General features: G+C 34.7%; 3 protein-coding genes across 11 annotated transcripts; 2 read left to right on the forward strand and 1 right to left on the reverse strand.

The window, feature by feature from the left end:
* The first annotated feature begins 3,322 nt into the window (after positions 1-3,322).
* Positions 3,323-6,593, forward strand: LOC123919079. Of its 3 annotated transcripts, none has more exons than XM_045971305.1 (4): positions 3,323-3,627; positions 4,608-4,748; positions 5,067-5,351; positions 5,747-6,593. In XM_045971305.1, the coding sequence occupies exons 2-4, from the start codon at positions 4,632-4,634 to the stop codon at positions 6,368-6,370; spliced, it is 1,026 nt and encodes a 341-aa protein (XP_045827261.1). In that variant the 5' UTR covers positions 3,323-3,627; positions 4,608-4,631; the 3' UTR covers positions 6,371-6,593. The 3 variants fall into 3 exon arrangements, with proteins under 3 accessions (XP_045827261.1, XP_045827269.1, XP_045827275.1); XM_045971313.1 differs by having other exon boundaries at positions 3,627-3,762; XM_045971319.1 differs by lacking the exon at positions 3,323-3,627 and adding an exon at positions 3,776-4,051.
* A 690-nt stretch (positions 6,594-7,283) lies between these two features.
* LOC123919168 (RNA pseudouridine synthase 5) lies at positions 7,284-13,578 on the forward strand. Of its 4 annotated transcripts, none has more exons than XM_045971326.1 (14): positions 7,284-7,531; positions 7,616-7,673; positions 7,799-7,826; positions 7,933-7,979; positions 8,069-8,159; positions 8,687-8,852; positions 9,249-9,336; positions 9,536-9,611; positions 9,927-10,002; positions 10,130-10,197; positions 10,567-10,636; positions 11,626-11,704; positions 12,316-12,409; positions 12,618-13,578. In XM_045971326.1, the coding sequence occupies exons 1-14, from the start codon at positions 7,441-7,443 to the stop codon at positions 12,693-12,695; spliced, it is 1,110 nt and encodes a 369-aa protein (XP_045827282.1). In that variant the 5' UTR covers positions 7,284-7,440; the 3' UTR covers positions 12,696-13,578. The 4 variants fall into 4 exon arrangements, with proteins under 4 accessions (XP_045827282.1, XP_045827284.1, XP_045827281.1 ...); XM_045971325.1 differs by having other exon boundaries at positions 7,382-7,531; positions 9,533-9,611; XM_045971328.1 differs by lacking the exon at positions 12,316-12,409 and having other exon boundaries at positions 7,380-7,531; positions 9,533-9,611.
* Positions 13,579-14,257: 679 nt separating this feature from the next.
* On the reverse strand, positions 14,258-23,961 carry LOC123919105. 4 transcript variants are annotated; one of them, XM_045971323.1, is made up of 6 exons: positions 23,123-23,940; positions 21,894-22,757; positions 19,959-21,086; positions 17,099-17,530; positions 15,953-17,017; positions 14,258-15,865 (listed from the first exon to the last, which is right to left on the reverse strand). In XM_045971323.1, exons 1-6 carry the CDS (start codon positions 23,277-23,279, stop codon positions 14,664-14,666), a joined length of 4,848 nt encoding a protein of 1,615 aa, XP_045827279.1. In that variant the 5' UTR covers positions 23,280-23,940; the 3' UTR covers positions 14,258-14,663. The 4 variants fall into 4 exon arrangements, with proteins under 4 accessions (XP_045827279.1, XP_045827277.1, XP_045827278.1 ...); XM_045971321.1 differs by having other exon boundaries at positions 14,258-17,017; positions 23,123-23,961; XM_045971322.1 differs by having other exon boundaries at positions 15,953-17,530.
* Positions 23,962-25,396: the final 1,435 nt, after the last annotated feature.

Raw genomic sequence — 25,396 nt, forward strand, 5'->3', positions numbered from 1 at the left:
GTCTCTTTTTGCGTGGGAGAAGGAAATAGTGGAAGATTGTTGTGCTCTTTTACCAAATATTGTTTTACAAAATAATGCATTTGATATGTGGCTTTGAAGGAGAGAATATCCATTTTAAGTCAATGGTGCCTATTCGATTTTGACCAGAGTTGAAAATGAGGAATCTTTGTCGTCAGATCAACATGCTTTGACGGAATAAATTGGTTTCATTGAAGGTTTCTGTCTTTGCTTCGCGCTTTTTGGTGAATAGAATTCCAACAAGAGGTATTATTTTCAGGAAGGACGTTATAAATGCGGAGGCTCAAAATTGCATATTTAGGCGTGGTGAATTAGAAATAGTATAAAATCTCTTTTTAATTGTGTTTGTTTTGATAAGGTTCGATACGAGGTTCTTAAATGGCTTGGTTTGCAAGGTGCTCCTAATAAAAATGCAGTCTCACATGCTCATCAATTTAAAGACTTACATGATCGTTGTTTGAATATTAAGGATAATTATCACGTTATTTGGTTGGCAATAATTTGGAGGATTTGGAAAGCTCATAATGATTTCTTGTTTAATAATAAATCGTTCGATAGCAACCTTGTGTTCGATCAAATAAAGGTCAATGTTTGATGGTGGTTTAAAGTGAAGGTTTTCAAGTGGGCCTTATCATTGTGATATTTAAACCATTTTGTTTGTTTGGCGTGGAGAGTGATTTAACTGTTGCCGTTGATGTATTGTTGCCGTTGTACGGCCAACAAGCATGTTGTTTTGTGTTGTTTAGATAGATGTGCGTTTTGTAGCACTTCACTAGCTTCTTGGTTCTTTGTGACAAACTGTTTGTATAATTAGGGTGTAAACGGGGCAGGAAATGTGTGGGGAAGTTTTCCCGTTCCCCGCCCCAAAGTGCATGCGGAGGAGATTTTGCCTTCATCCCCGTCCCTACGAGGGAATATTTGTCTCCATCCCCATCCCCACAAATCTCCACGGTTCCCGCGGAAATCCACGGATATCAAATATTAACAAATTTTTTATATTTTTCTGTCAAATTATGACAGTAGTATGACGTTATTTTTTCTGTCTTATTTTAAAAAACACAAATATTTTGCGTCTTTCTTTTTTAAAAAAATAAAAACAACACAAAATGCATTCATAACCAAAAAACATTGCAAAAATATTTGGCTACTAATAATCATACAAAACCTAACAGCCAAAATATTCCACAAGTATGCATAATCATACAAAAGTTTATAATCAAAATATCTCAAAATTGTTGTTAATAGGTAAATATTCAACCAAATTAGATAAATATCTCAAAATTGTTGGTAATTGGTAAATATCCAACCAAATTGAATGACTCCTCAGTTACTTTTTTTTTTAAAAAAATAAATATTTAATATATATTAATAATAATAATAATAATAATAATATAGTGTATATATGGACGGATTCGGTGAATCCGCGGGGACGGATGCTTCGTCCCCGATCCCCACCCCGAAGTGCCTGCGGAGGAATTTTTGCCTCCATTCTCATTCCAACAAGGATAAAATCTTTGTTTTCGAAGCTCCGAATGGGGCAATCCCCGCAGGGATCCGCTCCACCGGATGCAAATTGACAACCTATGCATAATTAATATTTTCTTTAGTTTGTGCACATCTTATGCCAAACTATGATTGTGATTAATATATTGATCTTTTTAATTGCTTAAAATATAAAATAAATTCATATGTTTGTAGCATATGGTAAAAATGAAACCACACGATCCTAATTCTTGTAAATTTTTTATCCTTATGTTAATAAAATTTACCTTTCAAGAGATTAATAAATAATTAATATATTCATTCACTTAATTGTCAACCAATATAAGTAATTCACTTAATCTCCTTTAAACATCAGGTAAGGACGGCAATAATTTATTTATTTATTTATGAAATAAAATGAAAGTCATAATAAGTGGTGTAAAGGGAATATTCTTCTAAGTTTTCTAAAATAATGAAAAGCATGGCCAAGTGGCCAGAACGACAACCAAACCATATACTATATATTATTATAAAATATAAAGCCACCAACTAACAACTCCATTGACCAAAACCATACAATATAATATAAAGCAATATTCATAATAGAAATATTAATATACATCTTTTTAGGCAAAATATTAATATACATTTTATATGCAATGAATTTCATGCACATTTTATACAATGTGGTAAAATTATATAGGGTAAAAAAAGTAAAGTTTTGGTCGAAGTCTCAATTCGGTGTTTCATAAAATAATAAAAGGTGATAAGTTAAATTTGAAATATATTCTATCATTGATTTCTAATTAAATTTTTTGTCCTGAATATGAGATGAGTTAAAAACAAAGACGATAGATAAAAACATAAATATTAATTTATCCTATAAAACAAAATTTAAAATATAAACTTAAAATATAAAAATTATTGATATAAATTTAAAATAAACAAAAAATAATTTGATATTATAATAAATAATAAAAATATTAATAATTACTAATTTATTGGAACTAGAAATAAAATTATTATTAAAATTACCAAAATATGGATATTTATTTAACAAATTAAATATAATTTTTAAAAGTATTTTTTAATACATATAATTTTTTTTTGAAGCATTAATACATATAATTATTTACTTAATCTTTTATCAATAAAATTATTTACTTAATCATGTTTTTAAAAATAATTTTTTTGTTTATTTAGTATTGTCAATAGATTTTTTAAAAGTTATATAAAATGACTTAATTATTTATTCAGTATTTTATTTTACTAACTTATAAAATTTAAAGATATTAAAAATTAATTTCAAAAAGATATATGTAATTATTTTATAAGGTTAATTTTATCATTTAAATATGACATACGTGTCTTTTCATTTTTGGTTAAAATAAATATATTACGGTACATTTTTATTTGTCTAGAAAAATGTAACACATTTAACATGTCAAACACATTATAGAATAAATGTTTATCATGTCACTATTATATTTTATTCTTATCCAAATATTTTTATCGTACCTCATCTCTATCCACACCTAACAAAAGCTAAAATTATGTGTTTATATTAAATTTATAATAATTTTATTTTCGATCAAACGTACTCATCTGATTTTTATTTACATTCAGATCAAATACATCAATTATTCAATAAATAAAGACCGAGTATAATGGAGTAAAAATAAAGACCGAGTATAATATTTTTTTGACACAAGACCGAGTATAATATTTGTATAACTAGAATTTGACCTAATCTTTAATGAATAAAAAATCATCATAAATAGAATAATTCCTAATAAATAGAAGACCTCGTGCTTAGCACAGCACAATACCATTCAACTTTGGTTGTATCTACTTTTTTGGCGTGTGCACGTCACAGCCATAATTGACTTTTATTCAATTTTTCTTTCTCTCTTAAATTCTTCAAAATAAATAAATTTCAATAAACAACACTATTCAATTCAACATTTATTTTTCAGAAGAAATAAAAAAAAAAAAAAACTTCAATATTTTTCCTCAGCTGTTAGATTAGAGTTTAGCATCTCTCTCTTTCACCTAACCACGTTTTCAATCTCTCTCTCATCACTTTCTCTCTCTACATTGGCGTGTGTCTCTTGCATTCTCCGAAAGGTATCTATCTCAACTCTTTCATTTTTCATTTTTCTTTATAATTTCGTTATTCTTTTTGTTAAAGCTCATTGATTTGATTCTATGTTGTTTCTATGGTGAACCAATTTGGATCCATTTTTTGATTTCTTCATTTGGGTGATTTTTCACAACCCTTTTGATTTTTTGTTCTGGGATTTGTGATATTGTTGAAAAGTTTAGATTTTTTCATCTGATTTTAACTTAATTGGTGAATTTGTGATTTGGGTTTTGGTATGCTTCAATTGTTGTAAACTGGGTTGAATGTAGAAATTGAATTGGTATTTGCTCTTGAGTTGACTTTTGGAGATGCAAAAATTTAGATGTTTTAGAACCTTTAGTGGTGTGAATTAATGCAATTTGGGAACTGAGAATGCTTAACTTGCTTAATTGTGTGTTTAGTTTTGTGGTAAGAAAAATTGATTTTTGAATGAATTGATTGTGATTAAAATTGAGCTGAATTGAAACAATAAATTTGAGTCTAAAAATCAATTCTTGAATTAAAAGCTCCAAATTCTAGCTTCAAGTTAGAATCAATTCTTGAGGCAAAATCAATTGAACTCGAGAGCAACCAAACATGTCGAAATTAATTCTACAATACTAAAATCAATTTTGGCTCCTCTAAAAATGGAACCAAACATACATTAAGTATGATGTTAATTAATTGGTAATATTGAATGCTATAGGCTTGTCGATTTGATTCAATGACAACTCACTCCCCGTCACTTGTTAATGACAAGAGACGGGGAAGGAAGGAAGGAGGAGGAGTAGGACTCAAGGTTGAAGTTTGGACCGAAAAAATTAGTGTTTTTTATTTTATTGTTGCTTTATTATATCATATCGGTTCAGTATTAGCCATCATTAGGTATTGAATCTTGATGTGAACTTCACATGTTTGTTTATGTGTGTGTGCATGCCAATTGCTCGATGTGTTTCTTTCTTATTTATGATTCCCTTTTTTGCAGGTTTGTTAGATTTGAAGCAGGAGAATGGACTTCTTTACTAGAGATATAAATGAGGACTCTATCCTTAGGTGTCCTTTCTTGAGGAACATTAATGAACCCACTAACTTCTCATTTGTTTCACCTTTGGCTTTTCCAATGCCGGTAAGTTTTCCTTTTGGCTGACAATTCTCATTTCATCTTTACTTTAGGCTGCATATGTAGATTTTGCTGCCGCCGAGCAGTTATTTGAGAATGTACCCGTTATATCATGCTCTTTTTATAGTTTCTGTTCCGGGAAACAAATTGTGTTTTTTTATATCTCCATGCGCTCATTACTTATAGGTTATAATGATATGAAATCATTTGTAATATGTGGTGCTATCTTGGTATGTCATTATGGTGCAAGAACAATATTTTTTACTTGTTCTGTTATTAATCTCAAATAGAAACTGATATACTTGCAAAATATCTCTTACACAGGTGCGTGCAGCTAAAGGTCCAATTTTTGAAGACGGTCCCAATTTTGATTTGGCATTTAGGCTTTTCCATGGGAGCGATGGTGTAGTTCCCTTATCTGAGAGATCTTTTCAGCGTTTAGACAAAGTGAACCATGAACCTCCAAAATCCCAATTCAATCCATTGGCTGCAAAGGCAGCAACTATAAGTCTATCATCATTTGGGTTTGGCGGGGCTTTCGGTTTTGACGCATTTAATGAGAAGTGGAAGAACAAGAATAAAAACTCAAAAAAAGAACCTTCCTCAAAGGTATGCAGTACATTCAATCTGCTTTTCTTACCACTGCCAAGTCATTTTCTATGAAAGGATTCTCTAGTCAAGGTTTTTAATTTATAAATAACATGTTTAAGCCTAGTAACTTGATTGTTCTTTTTCCCTTTCTAGAGGGTGTGGAGTAAATTAAGAGATTTCTTAGTTGGGTAGCTCAAATGGTTTGAGCTAAGGTTGAAAGGAGTTAAAGAACTGGGATTCAAATCCTGGTGATTGAGGAAATACTAGCATACATAACAACTAATATTTGCCTATAAAAAAGAAATGACTTACTGAGATATTTGTTTCGAAACATTTTAAGATTGTATAACTTTCAGTCTTGATTCGCATTACTTTTTCACTGTCCCTGATGTGTGTATTTAACTGATATTCAGGATGGTTCGAAGCATGAGGCAGGCAATGACTGGCTGCAAAATGGGAACTGCCCAATTGCAAAGTCATATCAGGCTGTTAGTAAAGTCCTTCCACTTGTAGCAAAGGTTATTCAGCCTCCTCCCGGTATGAAATACAGGTGCCCGCAGGTGATAGTTGATGCCCGGGCAGCTTTAGCACGCACCGCATTTGCAAAGAATCTCCGTCCTCAGGGCTTGCCGACAAAAGTTCTTGTGATCGGAATGATGGGGATGGCAGCAAATGTTCCCTTGGGTATATGGAGAGAACATACTGAGAAATTTTCACCGTCATGGTTTGCTGCAGTCCATGCAGCTGTTCCATTCATAGCAATGCTTAGGAAGTCTGTGTTGATGCCTAAATCAGCCATGGCATTTACTATCGCAGCATCAATATTGGGCCAAGTACTCGGGTCGAGAGCTGAGAGGTACCGTCTGAAGGCAGTTGCTGCAAAAAAGTTGTCTGCAATAGAGACTACTGATGTTGGTTCGGCTCAGTTACCAGTGGTTAAATCTAAAGACAGGCACTGTGGTGATGATGCTGCTATCAAGTGGAATGCATCTTCCCTTCAGCTGGCAGGAACTTCATCAACTGATGTATTTTGTTGATGGTTCTGCTGCACTGTAATTGTCTCTGTACCCTGAGTGTGTAATTTGTTCGATTTGCCCATTTCAAACTGAATGCCTCAGTTGGCAAAATGTCATTTAGATTTTTCCTCTTTGCCTTTTCTCTTATGCTCCGGTAATAATGCAAAAACATATAAGTAATAAATAAATAAAAGGCCAATATAATGATATTGTATTGGCTTTATTTGAGTGATTCGTTACTTCATTCTCAAGGCTTGTACTGATACTATTCTGCAATGGCAAAACGGAAATGTGAATGTGGTTATTTTGTGTGGTTATTTTGATCCAAAATTAATCGTATTGCATGTAAAAGGGTACTCTAATCCAATAAATAGAATGAAATCCTTTACAAAAATCAAATAGAATGATGCCACATTACAAGCATTCAGAACAACCCTTTGGACAAATACACAAGTTCCAAGTATTTCAAGCATATGAATATGATGCAACCTTTTATGATTTAACTAGGCTTAATTATATTTATCAACAAAAAGAACTAGGCTTAATTATCTTGTTGGTCCCTTAAATTATTTTTAATATTAAAGTTGGTCCTTCAGTAATAAAAGTATCAATTTAGTTCTTCAACTTTAATATGTTAACTTTATATTTAGACCAAAAAATTTACCCTATTACTCATGTTGGTCCAAATTGTAAACCAATTTACCCTAACTCCTTCATTTACTCTTGATATTAAAGTTGGTCCTTCAATATTAAAAGTGTCAATTTGGACTTCAACTTTACGATCTTAGCTTTATATAATAAATGTACATAAATTTTAACTCAACTGATGAAAATGCTGAAATCGTTAAATCAGACGCTGTGATCAGAGTTCATACTTTACCTTTTCTATTTATATGCGAAAGTTTTCAATGATTATTTTTTTCATTTCCTCTCTATAAAAGAAATTACAATACCCTAACTCCATACATACATGACTTTGTTGAGTAAAAAAAAAAAAATGACTTTGTCATTGTGTCAAAAAAAGAAGTTAAAAGAGAACTTAAAACAATTTAAAAATTGAGATTAAAACATAAGCGATATAGAAGTTGGGAATGGCGGTGAGTTCAAAGAAAATTGGAATTCCTTGGCCGGAATTGAATGACGGCCTTTCCTATCACGACGTTGTTCGACCCTCCGATGCTGGTTCGTTTCTCTCTTGTTGTTGTTGTTGTTGTTATTCATTCATATTTGAATTTGCATTTGAATTTGATTGATTGATTGATTCAGGGTTGACACTGATTCAGTTTTACTCAACCAAGTACAAAAGTTCAGCTCCCTTACAAGGGTAATTCAACTACCCTTTTAGATTTTTTATCATAAAAATTCAAACTTTTCTCCTTTTATTCGCTATATACTCATAATCAATCACAAATTGAAACAAATGTTATTACTTCTTTCTTATTGTAACAGTTGGTTGCAGCGTATAAAAAGTGACCAGGTTTGAGTTTCATCATCAACTAGTTAGTTACTACTTAGTACTTACTTATATTTTACTACAAATGTATGAATATGGATTTGAATTATAGAATGTTTGTTATCTACAGATAACAGTTGATGCAACAGTTGTTACTGATCCAAACACATTCCTCAGGTTCTTTTTATTGAAAAGATTTCATCTTTGGCTTTATTATAACATATAAGGGTGTTTTTATCTTATGTTTCTTTACTTCTTCATACTAGAGTCGGTTCAAAGCTAGTGTATCATAGACTTCCATGGAAAGAACCCGATGCACCGCACACAATACAAGTCTTGTATGAAGATGATGACATTGTAAGTTTTACTTTGTACTATAATTATTAGGAAAATGCTAAACAGTGCCCTGAGGGCACCGTTTAAGGAAACAAATATAGTAATATGGCATCGAAACTTGTGCAGTCAACTCCTCGAAAGTTTAAAAAGTTTTATTTTCAACTTAAAACTTTCTTTTTTTGGTTTCCTTAATCAGTGCCCTAATTATTATACAATTTTGTGTCTCACAGATTATTATACCATTCGCGTGATAAATTATGTTGAATTTAAACTTTGAAATTAATGAATGTCATTGTAAGTTTTGCTCTCGATTGATTGTGAGAAGGATGGAAACAGTAGATAGAGAGTTGTCTCTTGGATAGATTTATATATTTTTCATTCTCGTTGATTGCTTTCAGTGATTCCTTAACACAAGTATTGACTATCTTCAAACTAAGATATCAACAAAATTTCTTTCTCTAACTAATATATATATCATTGCATGTACCGAACGATTAGAATGTCTTTAATACTTGTTTTCCTAAATGTGATGTTGATTGTGAATTCAGATTGCTCTAAACAAGCCTTCTGGCTTGCAAGTTCTGCCTGGAGGTCTCTTCCAACAAAGAACAGTTTTAACACAGCTTCAATGGGAAGCCAACAGTAAGAGTACCTTTGAAGCACACCAAAAGCCTCACCCTGTTCCAGTTCATCGCCTAGGGAGGGGAACTTCAGGTTGTCTGGCTATTTCTTTTGAAATGTGGATGTGTTGTATTATATTTGTTGCTTAATCTCATTTCAAATTGTTTCATGCATGCATGAACTAAGGTGAGTTTTTGAACTCTATGGGAGGAAAGCAGTTTTATTTTAATATAATCTTCAACTATTAATGGATGTGCCTGTAAAAAAATTAAAGCCCCTTGGTAATCACTATTTTCATCATGGTTGATTGTTTAACTTAAAAGTGGTAGTAAACCAGTGATATTTATCTAGTTATCAGCATCACTACCAGAGATGTTATACTATAAGTAGAACCTTTTCTTTTGATACCCTTCTAACTTCTAATGTATAAACAGACAACAAACTAGTCCACGGCACTTTCTATTGTTTTCATGATTGATTGCATCACAGGAATTTTATTATGTGCAAAGACAAAACTAGCCAGAGCTCGTCTTGCATCTTATTTTGCTGATGGAACATCTCGCGTAGGAAGAAAAAGGTTTGGAGAGAACCATCTTTTTGGTTTATTGTATCTGCCTAATTTACTCTTCAATCTGTATCCTGTTGTTTATCGAAGTAGAGCACTCTTAAATAGAACACGCGAAAAAAGTTATCTTCTTAAGTTTTAAAATTGAACTTAAGATTTTATACTCAATCACCTTGTTTCACTCATTGTATTCTGTTATTTACGGAAGCAGAGAAACAAACCAGGAGCTTGGGAAGATTGCAAAGATATACCGAGCACTTGCGAGCGGGATACTTGATAATGATACGGTAATGTACCGACATTTTATTTTCTTTTTACTGCATCCACCCCGAAATAAAAATATGAATAAAAGAAATAGTATAAGGTATAAGAAAGTGTGAGTATTTCATGTCACCTATTCATAATGAAAAATGCAATAACTTCTCTGAATGATCTCTAAATTCATACTTCTTTTTTTTTTTGACAGAACTAAATTCATACTTCTATAAATTATATTTTTCCGTCATATGCTTGTATACATAGAAGTTTAATTTTCCAATTATTTGGCATGGCTGCTTCTATTGACACTTCTTGTATTACTAAAAGATTATGTTTCTTCACAGGTGACAGTTAATCAACCAATTGGAATGGTAAAGTATCCTGGTGTTGCTAAAGGGTTATATGTTGCTTCTCAATCAGGTTATTTTAATCATTAATTTTTTTTCCACTCATCTGCTTTTTTTAAAATGTTCCCTTTTCATCATAAAACCGCTCTCTATTTTTTTCTTAATTGTTCACTCATGCATAGTTGTTTTCATTGAATCAGGGAAACCAGCGCTCAGTGTAGTGGACATTCTAGAAAGGAATGTACAAGAAAATACTACATTGGTCCAGGTTGCCAATTTTTTTCAAGACTGTAAACTTGATCCTAGAAATACATTAGATGTGATAGGGTGATAAAAAATAATTGAACTATCTACTGTCAAGTACCTACCATAATTTATGAATAAAAACGTCGATGAAATTAATCATCATTATATTCATAAGATAATATAAAACTTCAAATGAACCGTTGTTTTACTTAAACAATGTGCAACTCTGCTCTGTTCTCGGATATTGTTCAATGTTCACTGATGTCCTATCAAAAAGTGCCATTCCAAAAGTTATGCACTTTCAGTATCCAATACTAAAACTATGCGTGTGTTTTGCAGAAAATGGGATTGTAACATCCTTAATAATTTTTCTGTTGGCTTGTTTTAACAGGTTAAGATTCAATCTGGACGGCCACATCAAATCCGCATTCATCTCTCTTTCATAGGGCATCCTTTGTTAGGTAAATATTTAATGCTGGTTTATTTATGCTGCTTCACATAAATAAAAATGAATTGAGATCAATATTGACTTGTGCATATCCTTTAAACTTCAATGGCTAAAAATATTTGAAGTAAATATGGATTTGTAAATATTTTGTGCATACCCTTGAAATATTTTGTTTATTTCAATTTTGTCTTCTTGTTTTTTTTTTAACACAACCAAACAAAATTGAAATTGTCATGATCATTTAACCGTACAAAGTCGGTATAGGAAACAGGTCTAATGTGCTTCAAATCAAAACCATCTAATCTCCAAGCCAAAACATAAAAACAGCTTAACGCTTCCTTGAGACACGAATAGTCTTTCCCCTGCGGCCGGTAGTGCCTCAAACCACAGTGGTTTCTGATTTACTTGGGTCTATCCAAATCATACCTCAACTTCATGTCAAGAGCATTAGAAACAAATTGAGAGTATTTTCCATCCTTGTAATCCTTCTTCCTGTTCAAAAACGAATCTGGGACCTTGTATTGACGAGGGTTCGATAACACTGTCATCAAATTGTCCAATTCCGCAGCACTAGATTCACCGGCCCTCTTGTTCATGTCAACATCAGCTTTCTTACAGCGAATGTTAGCAAATCGCCATCCAATACCCTTGATGGAAGTCATCGCGAACATGATCTACTTTCCATCAACATTTGTGTTCTACACACATAGAATGTGCTGAAATTCTTCAATTTTGTCTTCGAACATCAAGTTTATTGAAGTTAATAATGTTATTTACGGAGATTGAAATGAATATTTATTAGCGTCTCAATTTAGAAATTAACATTTACTCTTTGTGAATTTTTTAAGTTTGTCAGTTGGGTATTTTATCCTTTGTTTTGCTAGGGTCTTAGGGATATGGTTCTACTAGCTTGTTACATGTTTGGTTCTTACTTTATTGAAATCAAATTTCTTCGTACAAATACTTTTCCCAAAAAAAACTTTCCTCTATTTTTATTGGCAGGTGATCCTCTTTATGATGTTGGTGGGCAGCCAAAATGCTTGGATTGTGACTTTCTGGATGAGAGTTTTGCTGAAGATGGGTAGGTGTTTGTCTTTATCTTTTACAAGGACACTTCCACTCATCTAACACTATATATTCTCCTTTTTAGTCAGATTTTGTTCTAATTCTCTATGCAATGATATTTTCCCCCATCTTAAAATCAACATTAATTGAGTAAATTTAGAGAGAATCCAAGCGAACTTTTAAGCACCATGTTCTGGAGTGCGCAAACCATGTCCTACTTCTCAACCGTTAGACTTTCTTAGAATTTGAGATGAGCTTAACTCAATCCCATAAAGCCGATTAGTAAGATGAGGAATGTTTCATGTTTATAACCACTATTCATGCCATTTCGTAATCCTCTGTGAGAAACGTAAATAGAAGTGTGCCATGTTAGCGGGCAAACAACCCTCTATCAGAAAATGTGTTTTCAAATTAAACTTTTTTATTGATATGCATTCAATACTTGTAATTCTTCAATATTTGTTTTAGATGACATTTAAAGACAAAAGATGATGGTTAGTTTGAGCATCAATTTTCCATATATAGTGTTGGGGTTTTTCTCTTAACTCTTTTCTAGTCCTTTTGGCAGAACAATATTTTGTAATTAGGGATTTGATATAAATTTTAACATTGCTGCTCATTGCATAGGGGTTATCCAAGGCCTGCTAAACCAGTTCCTGGAGATTGTGGGTATTATCTGCATGCACATAATTTATCTCTCTCCCATCCAATAACTAATGAGGTACTTAAAAAGTATTGGTATCATTATGACTGGGAATGAAGAAGATCATATGGCCAGAGCCATCGAAAAATGGAATTAATTTGTCCTAGAATTAATTTTTCCAGTTTATAAAATTTGAGAAATGAATGCATATGACTTTGCTTCATACCAACTTTACTTTGTGTGTGCTGTGGTTTCCAAAATAAAAATAGTTTCACGTGTATTGCAGATAATCGAAATTGTGGCACCCCTTCCTTCCATCCTCCAAACAAATGAAGAGGCTAAAGGAATTGCTATAGAGCAGTAGACAAATGCTTAGATTGTTTAAGATGGTTTGACTATTGAAAGATACACTATGCTGATGCAGAGAGATGTATTTAAGATGCCACAGGCTTGGAGGGCAAGTGACTTTTACCTCTACAACAGGTTTCCACATAACTACCTTTTATAAGATTTCTTCTTCTCATTCTTCAACAAGCCCTAAAGTTTCTACCTTCCCAAATATGTTTGGTTTTTTTCTCCTACCCTAATTGAGAGGCTCTTGACATGAGTTTTACTAAAATAGAGGATCTAGTAGCTTGAATGAAATCTGGGTTTGGTGTTAGATGGTGAGAAAGGGAAGGACAAAACGTGGTTGTTTTCACGGAGGTGGGTTTTGTGTGCAACGGATTTGGTATTGAGTGCTACTGCTCTGTCTAGACAGCAGCGAATATATGGCAAGAAGTGAAGCTATGTTTCTTGTTTATATTTGATTGATGAATCTGAAATGAGTAAAACTGAAAGGTGATGAAAAAAATTAAAAATAAATTAGAAGCATTGTTTTGTGTGGGCGGGCCCGTATCTATTCATTCAGATGATTGGTGTCTTTAATGAGGTTTACTTTTGCCACCCTAATGATTTAGGGTGCGCCCTACGGATTTACCAAAATACCTTTGTCCTCTACTTAAGTAGCGAACACCCCCAAAACACCTTATCTTCCGCTATTTAAGTAGTGGAAGGGTAAAATGGAAAAGGCACATGGGATGCGCGAGTAACTGATAGGGCGGCAAAAGTAATTTCCGTCTGTTATCCAAACTAACCGTGTACTGTTTTCATTAGTTTGATTCGGTTTCTTTTATCCATTTGGATTAATTTATCGGATTCGTTGGAAAAAAGAAAAATTAGTAATGTGAACGAACTTTGCCTCTTCACAATGTGATTGATTAACCTACTTTTTACTTTTTTATTTTATTTTTACAAAATACATTTGAAAGAAAAGATATATGTGAAAATAAAAATATGCAAAAATATCCGACAAAAACAAATATACAAAAATGATGATTAATAATTTTTTCCTATTTATAAACAAGGTTGTTTGGTAGTGAGTTGTTGTCATCTTTTTGACTTTGGTAAAAGGGGTCCATCATGATATCAGTGTTGAAAAAGATAAACAATTAAAGAAAATTTGGTCTGCCACCAGCGAAAATAGAGGAAGGCAACGTGAAAGTCATTTTCCACTCCACTCTCTTCGGCAACCCTCACGCCTAACTTTAATACAGATTATTTATTTTTTCTTATGAGAAAAAAACTATTATTTTTAAAGTCTTCTCTTCAACCTCTTCCTAAGGTCTTCTCTTCTAAAATCTATTCATTCAGCTGTGGTAAATCTCTACGGTATCCATTGCCTTATTCCATTCAAATTCCTTCTACAAACATAAGAGTATCAGTCCACTTTTAGATTGTTGCAATAAATCCTTAATTGGCAACTCAGCCTGTTAATGAGAGTGTAAAAAATATATGCAATTCCTATCAGAGTTGGTAAACAAAGATGCTGCTCCAAAACTAAATTATACCACTGAATCTATTTCCATATTTCACTAACAGATAAAATTATAAAAGCTTTTTGAATCTATTTCCATATTTCACTAACAGATAAAATTATAAAAGCTAAGGGAGTTTTGAAACACAAACCAAGCCCACTATCATTCTCATAGGGAATTAGTACCTTGAAATGAATAGTCAAAACTTCAAACCAAGTAGGGAGATGATTTCAAGAATGAGAAGTAAAGGGGGCAAATGAAAATGGTAATGGCAATCGCCCCTCCTAACTTTTTCCAAAGATTATTTCTGTATTTTCATCGAATACAACAAATACAAAGCTGCTGCCACATAACAAGAACCTAATAATTTACCAAAAAGACGGGCTTCAGAACCATTAAATCGCCCCACTGTATTGAGCACAAAAACTATTATACAGGAAGCGGCAAAGAGAAAAGTTTGCCGCCGACCACATCTACTACCTGCCTAAGTCCCCCTTCCCTCCCCAAGATTCATCGTCTCTTACAATACTCCCATTCTGACCACCATATTTGTTGTCAGAATTGGAATAATGCATTTTGATTGCTGCCACGGGATCTGAGACACCACTGCACGACGCTCCCACTAGAATCCCAGGTCTTCCAACACCATTCATTCCCATCATTCCTCTGCCCTGCTGTTGCAAACTAGAGATTGCTTCGAAACTGTTTCTTCTCTGCATCTCAGAGAATATATCTTGGCGGTGTTTGACATCTACTATAAATGGCTGCACTTGTGGACCATCCCTACTTCTAAACATCTGATAATCAAGCATAGCATTGCTGCAATTGTTGTCTCTAGCTATAAAATTAGATGAACCAGTCAAATGCCGTTGCAATGGTTGATGCTCCAAATTGGAAGATGGTATAGGATAATTACTGAAGGCAGCAGGATATTTAGCTAACAAGAACGAAGAATCGGGCAAAGACGAGAGACCAGGCTGTATACTCTGTATTCCATTTCCTTGCCAATAAGCATAACTCATCACTGGAACATTTTCAAGGCCAGCATAATCACTGTGGTCAAACTTCAAAATTTTCGAATTTCCATCAGAATTTTGATGACCAGTAAATTTCAGATTAGAAGACTTGTTGCTTAACTTTGGATGACCGGTACCGTTTTCTTCACTTCGCTTTGTAATCAAATTAGGTTTCTGAGTGGAAGAAGGATTCGTTAGTATCGTTCCGAACAGTTTCAATTTCACATCACCATTTCCGGATGTTTTTTCTGCATCTGAAGAATGCCATGATGTTTTGGAATGATCATCAGTCTGTTTGATTTTTTGGGGCAGAAGAGGCAAATCAGTCGCAGAACTGCAGCAATTCACATCCCCGTCCACTTCTTTCTTGATGGGCACTTGCATTGGATAGCCCTGGAGGACACTGACAGTCTCGACATGGCTCCCTGGAAGAGGAAGCTGATGGTCACCATTGCTACCAGAGCTATGACATCGCATATCTCTACCTCCCTGAATATCACAAGTTGAGGACAGCCTATCCTGGTTAACTGTTTTTTCACACTGAGAAGTACAAGCTTTTAGAAAAAATGAATTTACAGTTGACCGAGGATCGTTTGTAGATAATGCTGAGGTATGAGGCTTTCCAAAGGACACGCGCTTATTTTCAGAACCAAAACTCAATCCTGAATATGAATTGACCACCGGTGAGAATGAAATATTTGCTGCAGTGCTTGACTCTAACACACAGTTTTTCAATTCAACTACAATACCTGCATCAGCTTCATGTTTATCATCTCTGTCATCAACACATTGGGGTGCTGACGCTCTTTGCCTATCCACTCCATTTCCAAAAACCCCAGAAGAACCCTCATAATCTAGTCTATCCACAGCAACAGAACGACACTCCCGCGGTTCAGTTACTCCTGAAGCAGAAATTGATTCTCTAACTGCATCTCCCAAGCCAACTTCATTGACTGAACCAGACTTGTCGGTTTTGCCCAAGTCAACCCCACTACCATCAGATCCCAGCTTAGATTCAACCTTAATTGCACAAACATTGGAAGCCACGTCTAAATTTTCAAGACGTACTTCTGTCTCACTGATTTCTCTTGATTCATTAAATTCAGCTGACGGGCTCCTAGCTTCCATAGGATTGGATTCGTCATGGAATGTATTCAAGGCATCAGAAGGCAGGTCCTCGTCTGTTTTATTTCCAGACTTGTCAGCATCAACCACTGAACCTGCCTCAACAACACATGCATCATCGGTGTCACTCTCACCACCATTTGCATCATCATTCAGCGCGGATTCGACAATTCCAGGAATGGGGTGTGAGAGATCCAATCCAAGGACTTTCCGAGTCTTGCTGAAGAAAACTTTGCAATGTTCTCGGGACCTTGTACCTACACACCGTGCTATTTTCGCGAAATCCTTACCAAAAGATGATACACCCTGAAGAAAAGCTGCCTTCTCATCATCTGTCCACTCCGAAACATCCACTTCACCACAGCTCTCATCTGAACAAGTCTCATCCTCAGCATTCTGAGAAATATCATGCACCAAGGGTTGTTTGCATAGCGGGTACCCTCTCAAGAACTTCCTTTCCTTGTTACCATCCACAGGATCAATTGAACTTGTTATGCAGGAACTCATAGCTTCAGATGAAAGTGAACCACATATACCAGCCAATACATCAGCCGCAGCAGCAGTTTCCCTTTCATCCCCAAGGATGTCAAAACTGTTTGATCTTTCAATATTGCTGTCCTCGGCTCTTGATGCTTTGGCATTACCATATCCCCCCAAAAGGATTCTTCCTGACCGCATCCTTTTATTACCTGCAATGCCATCTGCCATCAATGAAGCTGCACTCAAAATATCAAGCGAAGAAACATTAACTTCATGATTCCATTTTTTACCTGATGCCATCAAGTTAGTTTTAGCTGAAAATGACTTCCCGAGCTTACCAACATCTTTCCTCTTCAGTTTCTCAAAACATTCAGATTTGTGATTCTTGTAGTAAAACTCAACACAGTCCGCAGTTGTCTTGTGATCAAGAAAAGAAGCAATTTTCCGGAAATCTTTTCCAATTGCAGCAAATTTCTCCAAGAAAATTTCTTTTTCTTCTGATGTCCACGGATTGATCATATCCCTTTCTTTCTCAATAGCCAACGGATCTTCGACCAGCCCATTACTAGATATGAACTTTGTAACCATCTTCTCCTTCTCATCCAATATTAATGCTGGCATCCTCAGGGTGTTCCTCTGAATTTGAGGTTGGGATTCTGAAAGAAGTTTGCTTGTGAAGTTAATGATCTCTGCGGTTGGAACCAAGCTTAGATGATTTCCAGCTGCGTGCATTGAAAAACGCTTGGTTATCATCACAGCAAAAAGATTAAATAAATTATAACTCAACAAACAACTATAAAACAAAATATTGCGTCAACACCAAACATCACAGAAAACCTACTCATAATTGAAGATAACTGTGTAATAGCAAAACAAACAAATAAGACAGATATAATAATTATATGATAAACCAGAATAGGATCCCCAAATTGTCATACATCTATAATTTTGATGTGTGAAATTGAGTACCGGATAAACCTTGCTTCAGCATCAAAACTCAAAACCTATTTAAATGTGATCATCAACTTCAAAACACTACCAAGTAACATAACAACTATTCTCATAGAAACAATTGAGGTTAACTGACTCGACGTTAGCCAGTCAAGCCAGCACATGCCAAGCAAATAACTTGCAAATGAAACTGAACAGGAATGACAAATTGACAACCCATGAAAGAAAGGTACTCAGATCAAAATCATTACAAGAAACTAGTCAAGGAGAAAAGGTCAGCAATTATAAAATCCTCCTACTAAGTTATGTAACAACAGCACAACAAAGCAGATATGTATTGTAGTATGCACCACCATGACAAAACACAAATATAGTATACATTGAGATATATCACCACGCTAAAATTATATATGATCATCTTGTACAGGCCCGGATCAAATACTAAATAATGCATGCCACAACATGTATGTAGGTCATACACATTAGGTAAAGCCATGAAGAACCATTAACCTACAGTAATTCAATATATAGACGGCTTATTTCGAATCTCTACCATAAGGATAGAACGATGGATCATTTCATTCACTGCAGTACAGTGTCATATGCCACTAAATCCCTATATTCTAAATTTGACGACAAAACATTTCATTCACTAGAGAATATTTTCAATTTAATTAATAAAAAAGGAATCACCATGATTATGAAATTAACTGATTTTCCAATTATGTGTGTTTAGCTTATTTATTAGCCACAAAGCTACAATGGCAGATTAAAGGTGCCAATAACCAGGACTAAAACCAACAAATTCCTACGAACAATGTCATTAAAACCAGACCGGCCAATCAAACTGGTATTACTGGGACTCAAACCCATGGCCGCTCCAGTCATTGTATTGGATTGGTTGTGCATATGAACCAGCTAAGATTTGGTTAGACCACCTGAAATCACTCAACCCATAAGATCCAAGTGGTTTGGTTCGTTGAAAATGAGGGTATTCTAAAAATAATGCCGAAGTTGCACAAACAGGCATTGAAGCCATGTTTGATGAAAAGCGGCAATATCCAATTCATCGACTGCACCACTAGTTGCTTACTGCTTAGGTGTTGATTCGGATTAATATATAGATATTTTAAAATATTAGATTTAAGAACAGTGGCAAGCGGTAAATTGAATCACATAGAACAACATGAAATTGAATATGCTAGAGACATGACATGTGGTTCAACTAGTGACCCAGACCCACTAGTTAGACCAGCAACCCAACCACCCGGCCAAAATGATCTCCAGACCGAGTTTAATAACACCATCTTCCAGTAAGGAAGAAAAGGAGTAACTTTAAGTGTAGGCACAAACCAAAGAGTGGCTGGTTGAAACCAAAACTATTAGGAACAAACCAAACCAGGAAAATTTAGAAAAGCTGCTACTAATCCAAACCAAACTATAGAAAAGATTAAAACCAAAAAATTCATCTTCATGGCAGAGAAACCAATCCGTTGTTCTATCCTAATAGTAGAAAACCAAAATAACCCCCTTCATATTTGAATCCCTGTCTGAGACCAGGATTCTATTTTCTCATATATCCATCACCATTCACATGCTTCTGTATTTGTTGCAAGGAATTATGTTCCTCTCCTTCAATGAATCCATTTTGTTAATTGTCTACACTATATATTAGTTAGAAGGTATAAATAGCATTAATAAAATGAACGTTAAAATTGAAAGAGGCTATTTTCATACCAAAAATAAAACCTAGATGCCAAAAAATAATAGACTATTGTGATAAGGATGTCAACCTCACAGAGCCACTTAATTTTATTTATTTTAAAAAGAATTCACAAGCAAAAAACAAACTACAAATTCATAGAACCTTATCACATCAAAAAGGAAAAATGTAATTTAACTATGCTGTTTTTTACCCAAAAGTTATTAAAACAAACCGCAAAAACAACTTCATGCCATAGCAGTCAAAGTAAAAGAATTAATTATCGACTCTCAAAGGTTCTAATATCAAATTAATAAGGTTGCACAAAGCTCTTATACTCTTAGACAGAGTAATCAAGTAAAATTAATATAAACAAACCTATTTTTCTTTTATTCTCATTGGTAAACTACATGAGATAACTGAACAGCATCAAATAGAAAGACAATGCATAATCACTGGCATAAGTTAAGCAAAAGAACTAGCGGAAAGATTCATACCAGGGAAAGGAAACCGTGAACGGATGGAAGATCGGTTCTTCATATTACTGCTACAGGTAGTTCGCACACCTAGTTCGTTTTTTTTATGAGATTTTGGACGGCATTTCTTTATAGACAGTAGGCGCATATCTTCTTTCCACAAGTGATGCAAGGCTTTGAACTTGAGTGCAATAACTCTCTCCTTAAATTTTTCAAACCGTTTTTTCTCAGCAAATTTTTCCATAATGAATGTATGAGAGGACAAATCACTGCTGACTCCCATATTACCAAGCTTTTTACATTCTTTTGGCACTAACTTAGCAAATACTCCATGCGCTCTGTTAGCATATTCTTTATTTGAAGCAATAATTGAGTTATAAGTATCCTCATAGCTAGAACATAAGTTTGCTCCGTAGGTAGCATCATCCATGCTTTCCTTTACTTCTGTCGGTGTATTGACATCATTACAAGCAGATACACTAACATTTTTCCCAGTAGTACAGCGGACTAAGCATTTCATCGAAGTAGATTGAATAGTACCCACATCCCTTGATAAGATACCAAATCCCCCAGTATCACATGAAGAAACTGCTTTTACCAAAGGCAGAGGCTCAACAAGTTTAGAAGTTGCTGATCCAGGACTATCAATATCCTCTTCCTTGTCATTTTCATGAATACTACATAAATTAGGTGGCATCTTATCTGCATTGGGTTCATCAGAAGAAATGATTTCCAACGGTACTGGCCGAATGACCTTCTGAGATACTTCAACATGTTCTTCTGAACCCAATGCCACTGGACACTGATATACGTCCACAGATTCAGATTTTAGAGACTTCTGTTGATTTTCAAGCAAATCAATTTCAGATTCAGTCATCTCCAACACCTTTGAAATGTCAGCTTTCCATATCAGCAACTTATTAATTGCATTGGACCTAACAAGACCAGAATCTTCGGAACTTGGATCATCAGACTGTACTAACTCAGCAATTGAAGAGCCCAAATTATTCAAGGAGTCCATATCCAATTTATCAAGGTTGAGATAAAACTTCTGCAGGTGATTCTGGAACCCAGGAGCTGGTGAATCGGTCAAATTACTAACATCATTGCCTGCATTTGCAGTCTTTCCCAATAATTTATCATCCACGCCTGCAACAAGGTGGAAGTTAGGTTTTGGCATAAAAAAAATTATGCAAGGTAAATACAAGCAGTACACATAATATATCAATTACTATGATATGAAAGTTGAAGAAGAAATCATAATTGCCATTTGCCATCTAAACTCGGAAAATTATCTTGCCAAAATAAGAGTATAAAGAGTCCAAAACAATAGTTTTAATAAATATAGAATACCATGTCAAAACATATTTACAACTGAGAACAGATAGTCCAATGACTGTTAGTATATTGACTTTATTAACCATCCTATAGGACAAGTAATCTTGTTATAGAAATAAGTTTGTGGATATCTTGATGTTAAATTTTCCTACCACATTATCCTATTCAAGCTACCTGTTTTTAAAAGCAGAGGTAGGGACACAACACAAGTTCAAGGATCAGGATCTCAATATCACATGAAAACTGAAGGCAGTAATACAGTGAAAGGAAAACATAAGGAGAACAAAAGAAAACATCAATAAAGCAAATGGTACCCAATCCAATCTAAATATTGCATATAAAAAGTAGTAGTGAAGACTAAAAAGTATTGACACGTTTACAAAATTGCATCGGCTGGTATCTGCCTACTATTTCGGGCAATTATTCATGAAACACCAAGATAAACAGCACAATGTCACAATAGGATTAACTACGATCCTATATGTGATACAAGATGTTGACCATGCAGGATTAGATGTTATTAGTAAACTCTTCTACAAGTTAAATTGCTATTTTGCTCCTATATATCCCTATAACAGAAGGATCCAACACAATAGTAAAGAAAGCTTCGCGACATACCTGGTGAGGAACTGCAGGCAACAGACGATGGAGTTGCAGGAGATGCACAATCCGAAAATCCTGTAGCTTTTGGGCTTTTCTCTACCATGTTGGGACTGGTCATATTACAAGGTTCCATATTGCCAGCAGATGAGACCGAGCCATCTTTGTTTGCTCCTGGATCAGGTACATCAACTTTTTTCTTCTCATACTTTGCAAGTCCCTCGCCCCAATTTAGTCTAGGCTTCTTCCTAGACATCGTATCTTCAGAAGGCATAGAAGATGTCACACATGCAGTGGCTTCTCCTGAATGCGACTCAATAGCAGTGACATTTTTGGGTTGCAAATCAGGCTTTGCTTCATAGGAATCTCCCCCTGCCATGCTCCTTGAGCTACTTGAGTGACTAAAACCTGAGCCTCGAGAAGACAAGCTTCCAGATCGGGTCCACTTAAGTGGCTTCCAGTCAATCGAACCCAAAGAATTCTCCCTATCACATCTCGGGCCTGTTCCCAACCCATTAACACCACCCATCTTATCATGCTGGTCTTTCGATTGATGTTGTTCCCAAGTGTTTACAAAATCAGAATGTGGTTGAGAGGAATATGTTAGGGAATCATCAACTGACCTCTGGTCATTATTCATATCTTGTGGCCTCCTAGACAAATTCGGAGAGCCATTGGTGACCTCCCAAGAATGACCTCTCCAATCTCTCTGGCCAAAGGGACCTCCTCTATTATCCCTACTACTCCTGCCATATCTTCCATCACCCCGTGAAATTGACGGCCGGCTATCTTCCTCCAACATCTTGTCACCGGACCTAGAAACCCCATAACCATGACCAGGCTCTTCAGAAAACATGTGCCAACCACCCTGCTTACCATGACCTTCAGAAAATATTCAAAAAAGAAAGAAAAAAACAGAAAAAAATCAACACAAGCAAAGTATATATTCCCATCCACACAAAAAGAGAAGAAAAGGGGGAAAAACACATAATTAAACAAACAAATCTTGCGAAAAAATCCACCTCTCTTAAGTCTTAAAGAAAATAACTAGTAACTACAGGAACAGATCTTCAACAATACATCAAAGACACAAAGAATAATCACCTAAATCATAAACCGCTCAAAAAACAATTAAAAAAAATCCAGAAACTCAAAACCTAATAACAAATCATCTAGTCTTTTTTCATCTAAAATCTAAACAACCATAGATAATAACAAATCAAAAGGGCAAAGGCATAGAAACTCACCCGGTGGTCTGCGAAAATCGGCGGATCCCCATCGATTAAAGTCTCTATGATGAGACGAATCTCTCCATCTAGCCACCGACCCTAACGACTCCGACCTCTCGTGCTTCCTCTCCTTGAAGAAGTCCTTCCGATCCCAAGGCAAAGGTTCCGGCGGCATCAAATTCAACCCAATAGCATGGGCGGCACAAACTAATAAACAAAAACCGTATTCACCGCGTTCACCGCAAAACGCACGTAACCAAAAACAAACAAAACTACACCACCGCCACCAAAAAAAATCAACCAGATCCCTTTTCACACCAAAATTAGGGTTCGTAGAGCTAAATTCACCAACGCTATTCAACAAGGTTCCCCGCCCACAGATCGAACAAGAAACCACAACCACAACAATATCCACCGCGCCGCAAACCAATCTAGGGCTTCACCGCAGCTCGAAAACGAAAATTCACAAAAAAACGAGATACGAAAAACAAAACCTAACGAATTGAATTTGACAATCTGAATGAAAATAAAAGGAATAATAATAAATATATAAAATATTTATTTAGCGGCGGCGTTTCAGATCGATGAAGAGTGAGAATAAGAAGAAGCTATGAATGAAGTATTGAATTGAATAAGAAGAAGCTACGAAGAGTGTGTTTGCGCCTCAAAACTGTGAAAAATTTCTCGCGTATTCTGTTGGCTGGTGGAAAATCTGTATGGGGGAAGAAAGAGCGAGAAAGTGAGATGATAAGGAACAAAAGAAGTTAAAGAGAGAGAGAATGAAAGAGATAGAGAGAGAGAGAAATTGTAGTAGTGGATCTCAATGTATTTGTGAAATCATATTTCAACTTTTTTCGAATCCGCTATTTTATTGTTGTTTTTTTTTAATGTATTTATCTTTTTTTTAATGGATTTTTTTTTTTCATTCTTATCTTTTAGTCTATATTTTTTTATTTTTTGATAAAATCTTTTTACAATATTGATGAGTTTAATTTTCATATGTTTGGTAAAAATATATATATATTGTCAGTGTATATTTGATTTCTTTTGACACCATGTACTGTCAGTGTATATTTAATTATTTATTGTATTTGTTGTTTTTATTTTATTTTTGGCATATTGTTTTATCTTCTACTTCATATTTTGACTAAATAAAATTTACAATATTGATGAGTTTAATTTTTATATATGATTTGGTTAAAAGATAATAAACAATTATGTTCAGCTACTGCGACGGTTCTGCCGATCTTGTATGGCATAAACAGATTCCCCTAAAAGTCTTAGTTTTAGCTTTGAAACTGCTGCGTAACAGGCTCCCAACTAAAGACAACTTGGAGGCGCGTAATATCATCCACCATGATGCTTGCTTTTGTGTGAATGGTTGCGGTGCATCGGAAACCGTTGATCACTTGTTTCTTTCATGTCCAGTTTTTGCACCATTGTGGACTATGGTTCGATCTTGGTTAGGTGTTGTTGCGACTGACGCGGAGATGTTACAGGATCACTTTGTGCAGTTTGTTAATTGTTCAGGTGGGTTTCGAGCTCGCCGGTCATTCCTACAGCTTGTGTGGTTGTGTTGTGTTTCAGTCCTGTGGCATGAGCGTAATAATAGAGTTTTCAAGGCAACATGAATAACACTTCAGCAAATGTTAGATAAGGTTAAATTACACACGTTTTGGTGGCTGGAGGCCAAAAATGTCCATCTAGGCACAAACAGCCACATGTGGTGGTCGAGCCCGTTTGTATGTTTGGGCATCGACTAAACTTTTGATTCAATGTACTACTGCGAACTGTAAAACTCTGCGGTTTTGTCCGGCACGTCTTGTGCTAGGCAAGACTTTCTTTTGATGTTAATATAATTCATTTGTGCTTGTTCAAAAAATTATGTTCGGTCAATGTAAAATATTTTTTTATTTATTATTTTTATTTTATTTTTGAATTTAATTTATATATAGTTTCTGCTTTTATAGTTGATTTTTACATTTAAATTTATTGTTCAACTCAATTTTTTAATCAAAATAATATATATATATATATATATGTGTGTGTGTGTGTGTGTGTGTGTGTGTAAAAGATAATTACACACAAATAACAAGTTACGCCGCTAAACCTTTCTATATAGTAAAACCCAAACATTCGAAAAACTACACACATAGACCTAGATTACACACCATTGTGTTATGCATGACCCTTTGAACTATTTTCAGAAGGTCTACAACCTCTGATGCTAGAAAGCCAAAAATGTCAAAAATAAATGGTATAAAAACATATTGATTGTCAAAACACGCTTTC

This window comes from Trifolium pratense, linkage group LG1, assembly GCF_020283565.1.
Source record: "Trifolium pratense cultivar HEN17-A07 linkage group LG1, ARS_RC_1.1, whole genome shotgun sequence".
NCBI classification, from domain to species: Eukaryota; Viridiplantae; Streptophyta; class Magnoliopsida; order Fabales; family Fabaceae; genus Trifolium; species Trifolium pratense.

Coding starts and splice junctions, on each gene's coding strand:
- LOC123919105 (XM_045971320.1), bottom strand. CDS start 23,279: ATGCCGCCGGAACCTTTGCCTTGGGATCGGAAGGACTTCTTCAAGGAG. Junction 22,758..23,122: donor CGATTTTCGCAGACCACCGG/GTGAGTTTCTAT, acceptor TATTTTCTGAAG/GTCATGGTAAGCAGGGTGGT. Junction 17,531..19,958: donor TTCACGGTTTCCTTTCCCTG/GTATGAATCTTT, acceptor CAATGCACGCAG/CTGGAAATCATCTAAGCTTG.
- LOC123919168 (XM_045971325.1), top strand. CDS start 7,441: ATGGCGGTGAGTTCAAAGAAAATTGGAATTCCTTGGCCGGAATTGAAT. Junction 7,980..8,068: donor GATCCAAACACATTCCTCAG/GTTCTTTTTATT, acceptor TCTTCATACTAG/AGTCGGTTCAAAGCTAGTGT. Junction 11,705..12,315: donor GAGAGTTTTGCTGAAGATGG/GTAGGTGTTTGT, acceptor CTCATTGCATAG/GGGTTATCCAAGGCCTGCTA.
- LOC123919079 (XM_045971305.1), top strand. CDS start 4,632: ATGGACTTCTTTACTAGAGATATAAATGAGGACTCTATCCTTAGGTGT. Junction 4,749..5,066: donor CTTTGGCTTTTCCAATGCCG/GTAAGTTTTCCT, acceptor TCTCTTACACAG/GTGCGTGCAGCTAAAGGTCC. Junction 5,352..5,746: donor AAAAAGAACCTTCCTCAAAG/GTATGCAGTACA, acceptor ACTGATATTCAG/GATGGTTCGAAGCATGAGGC.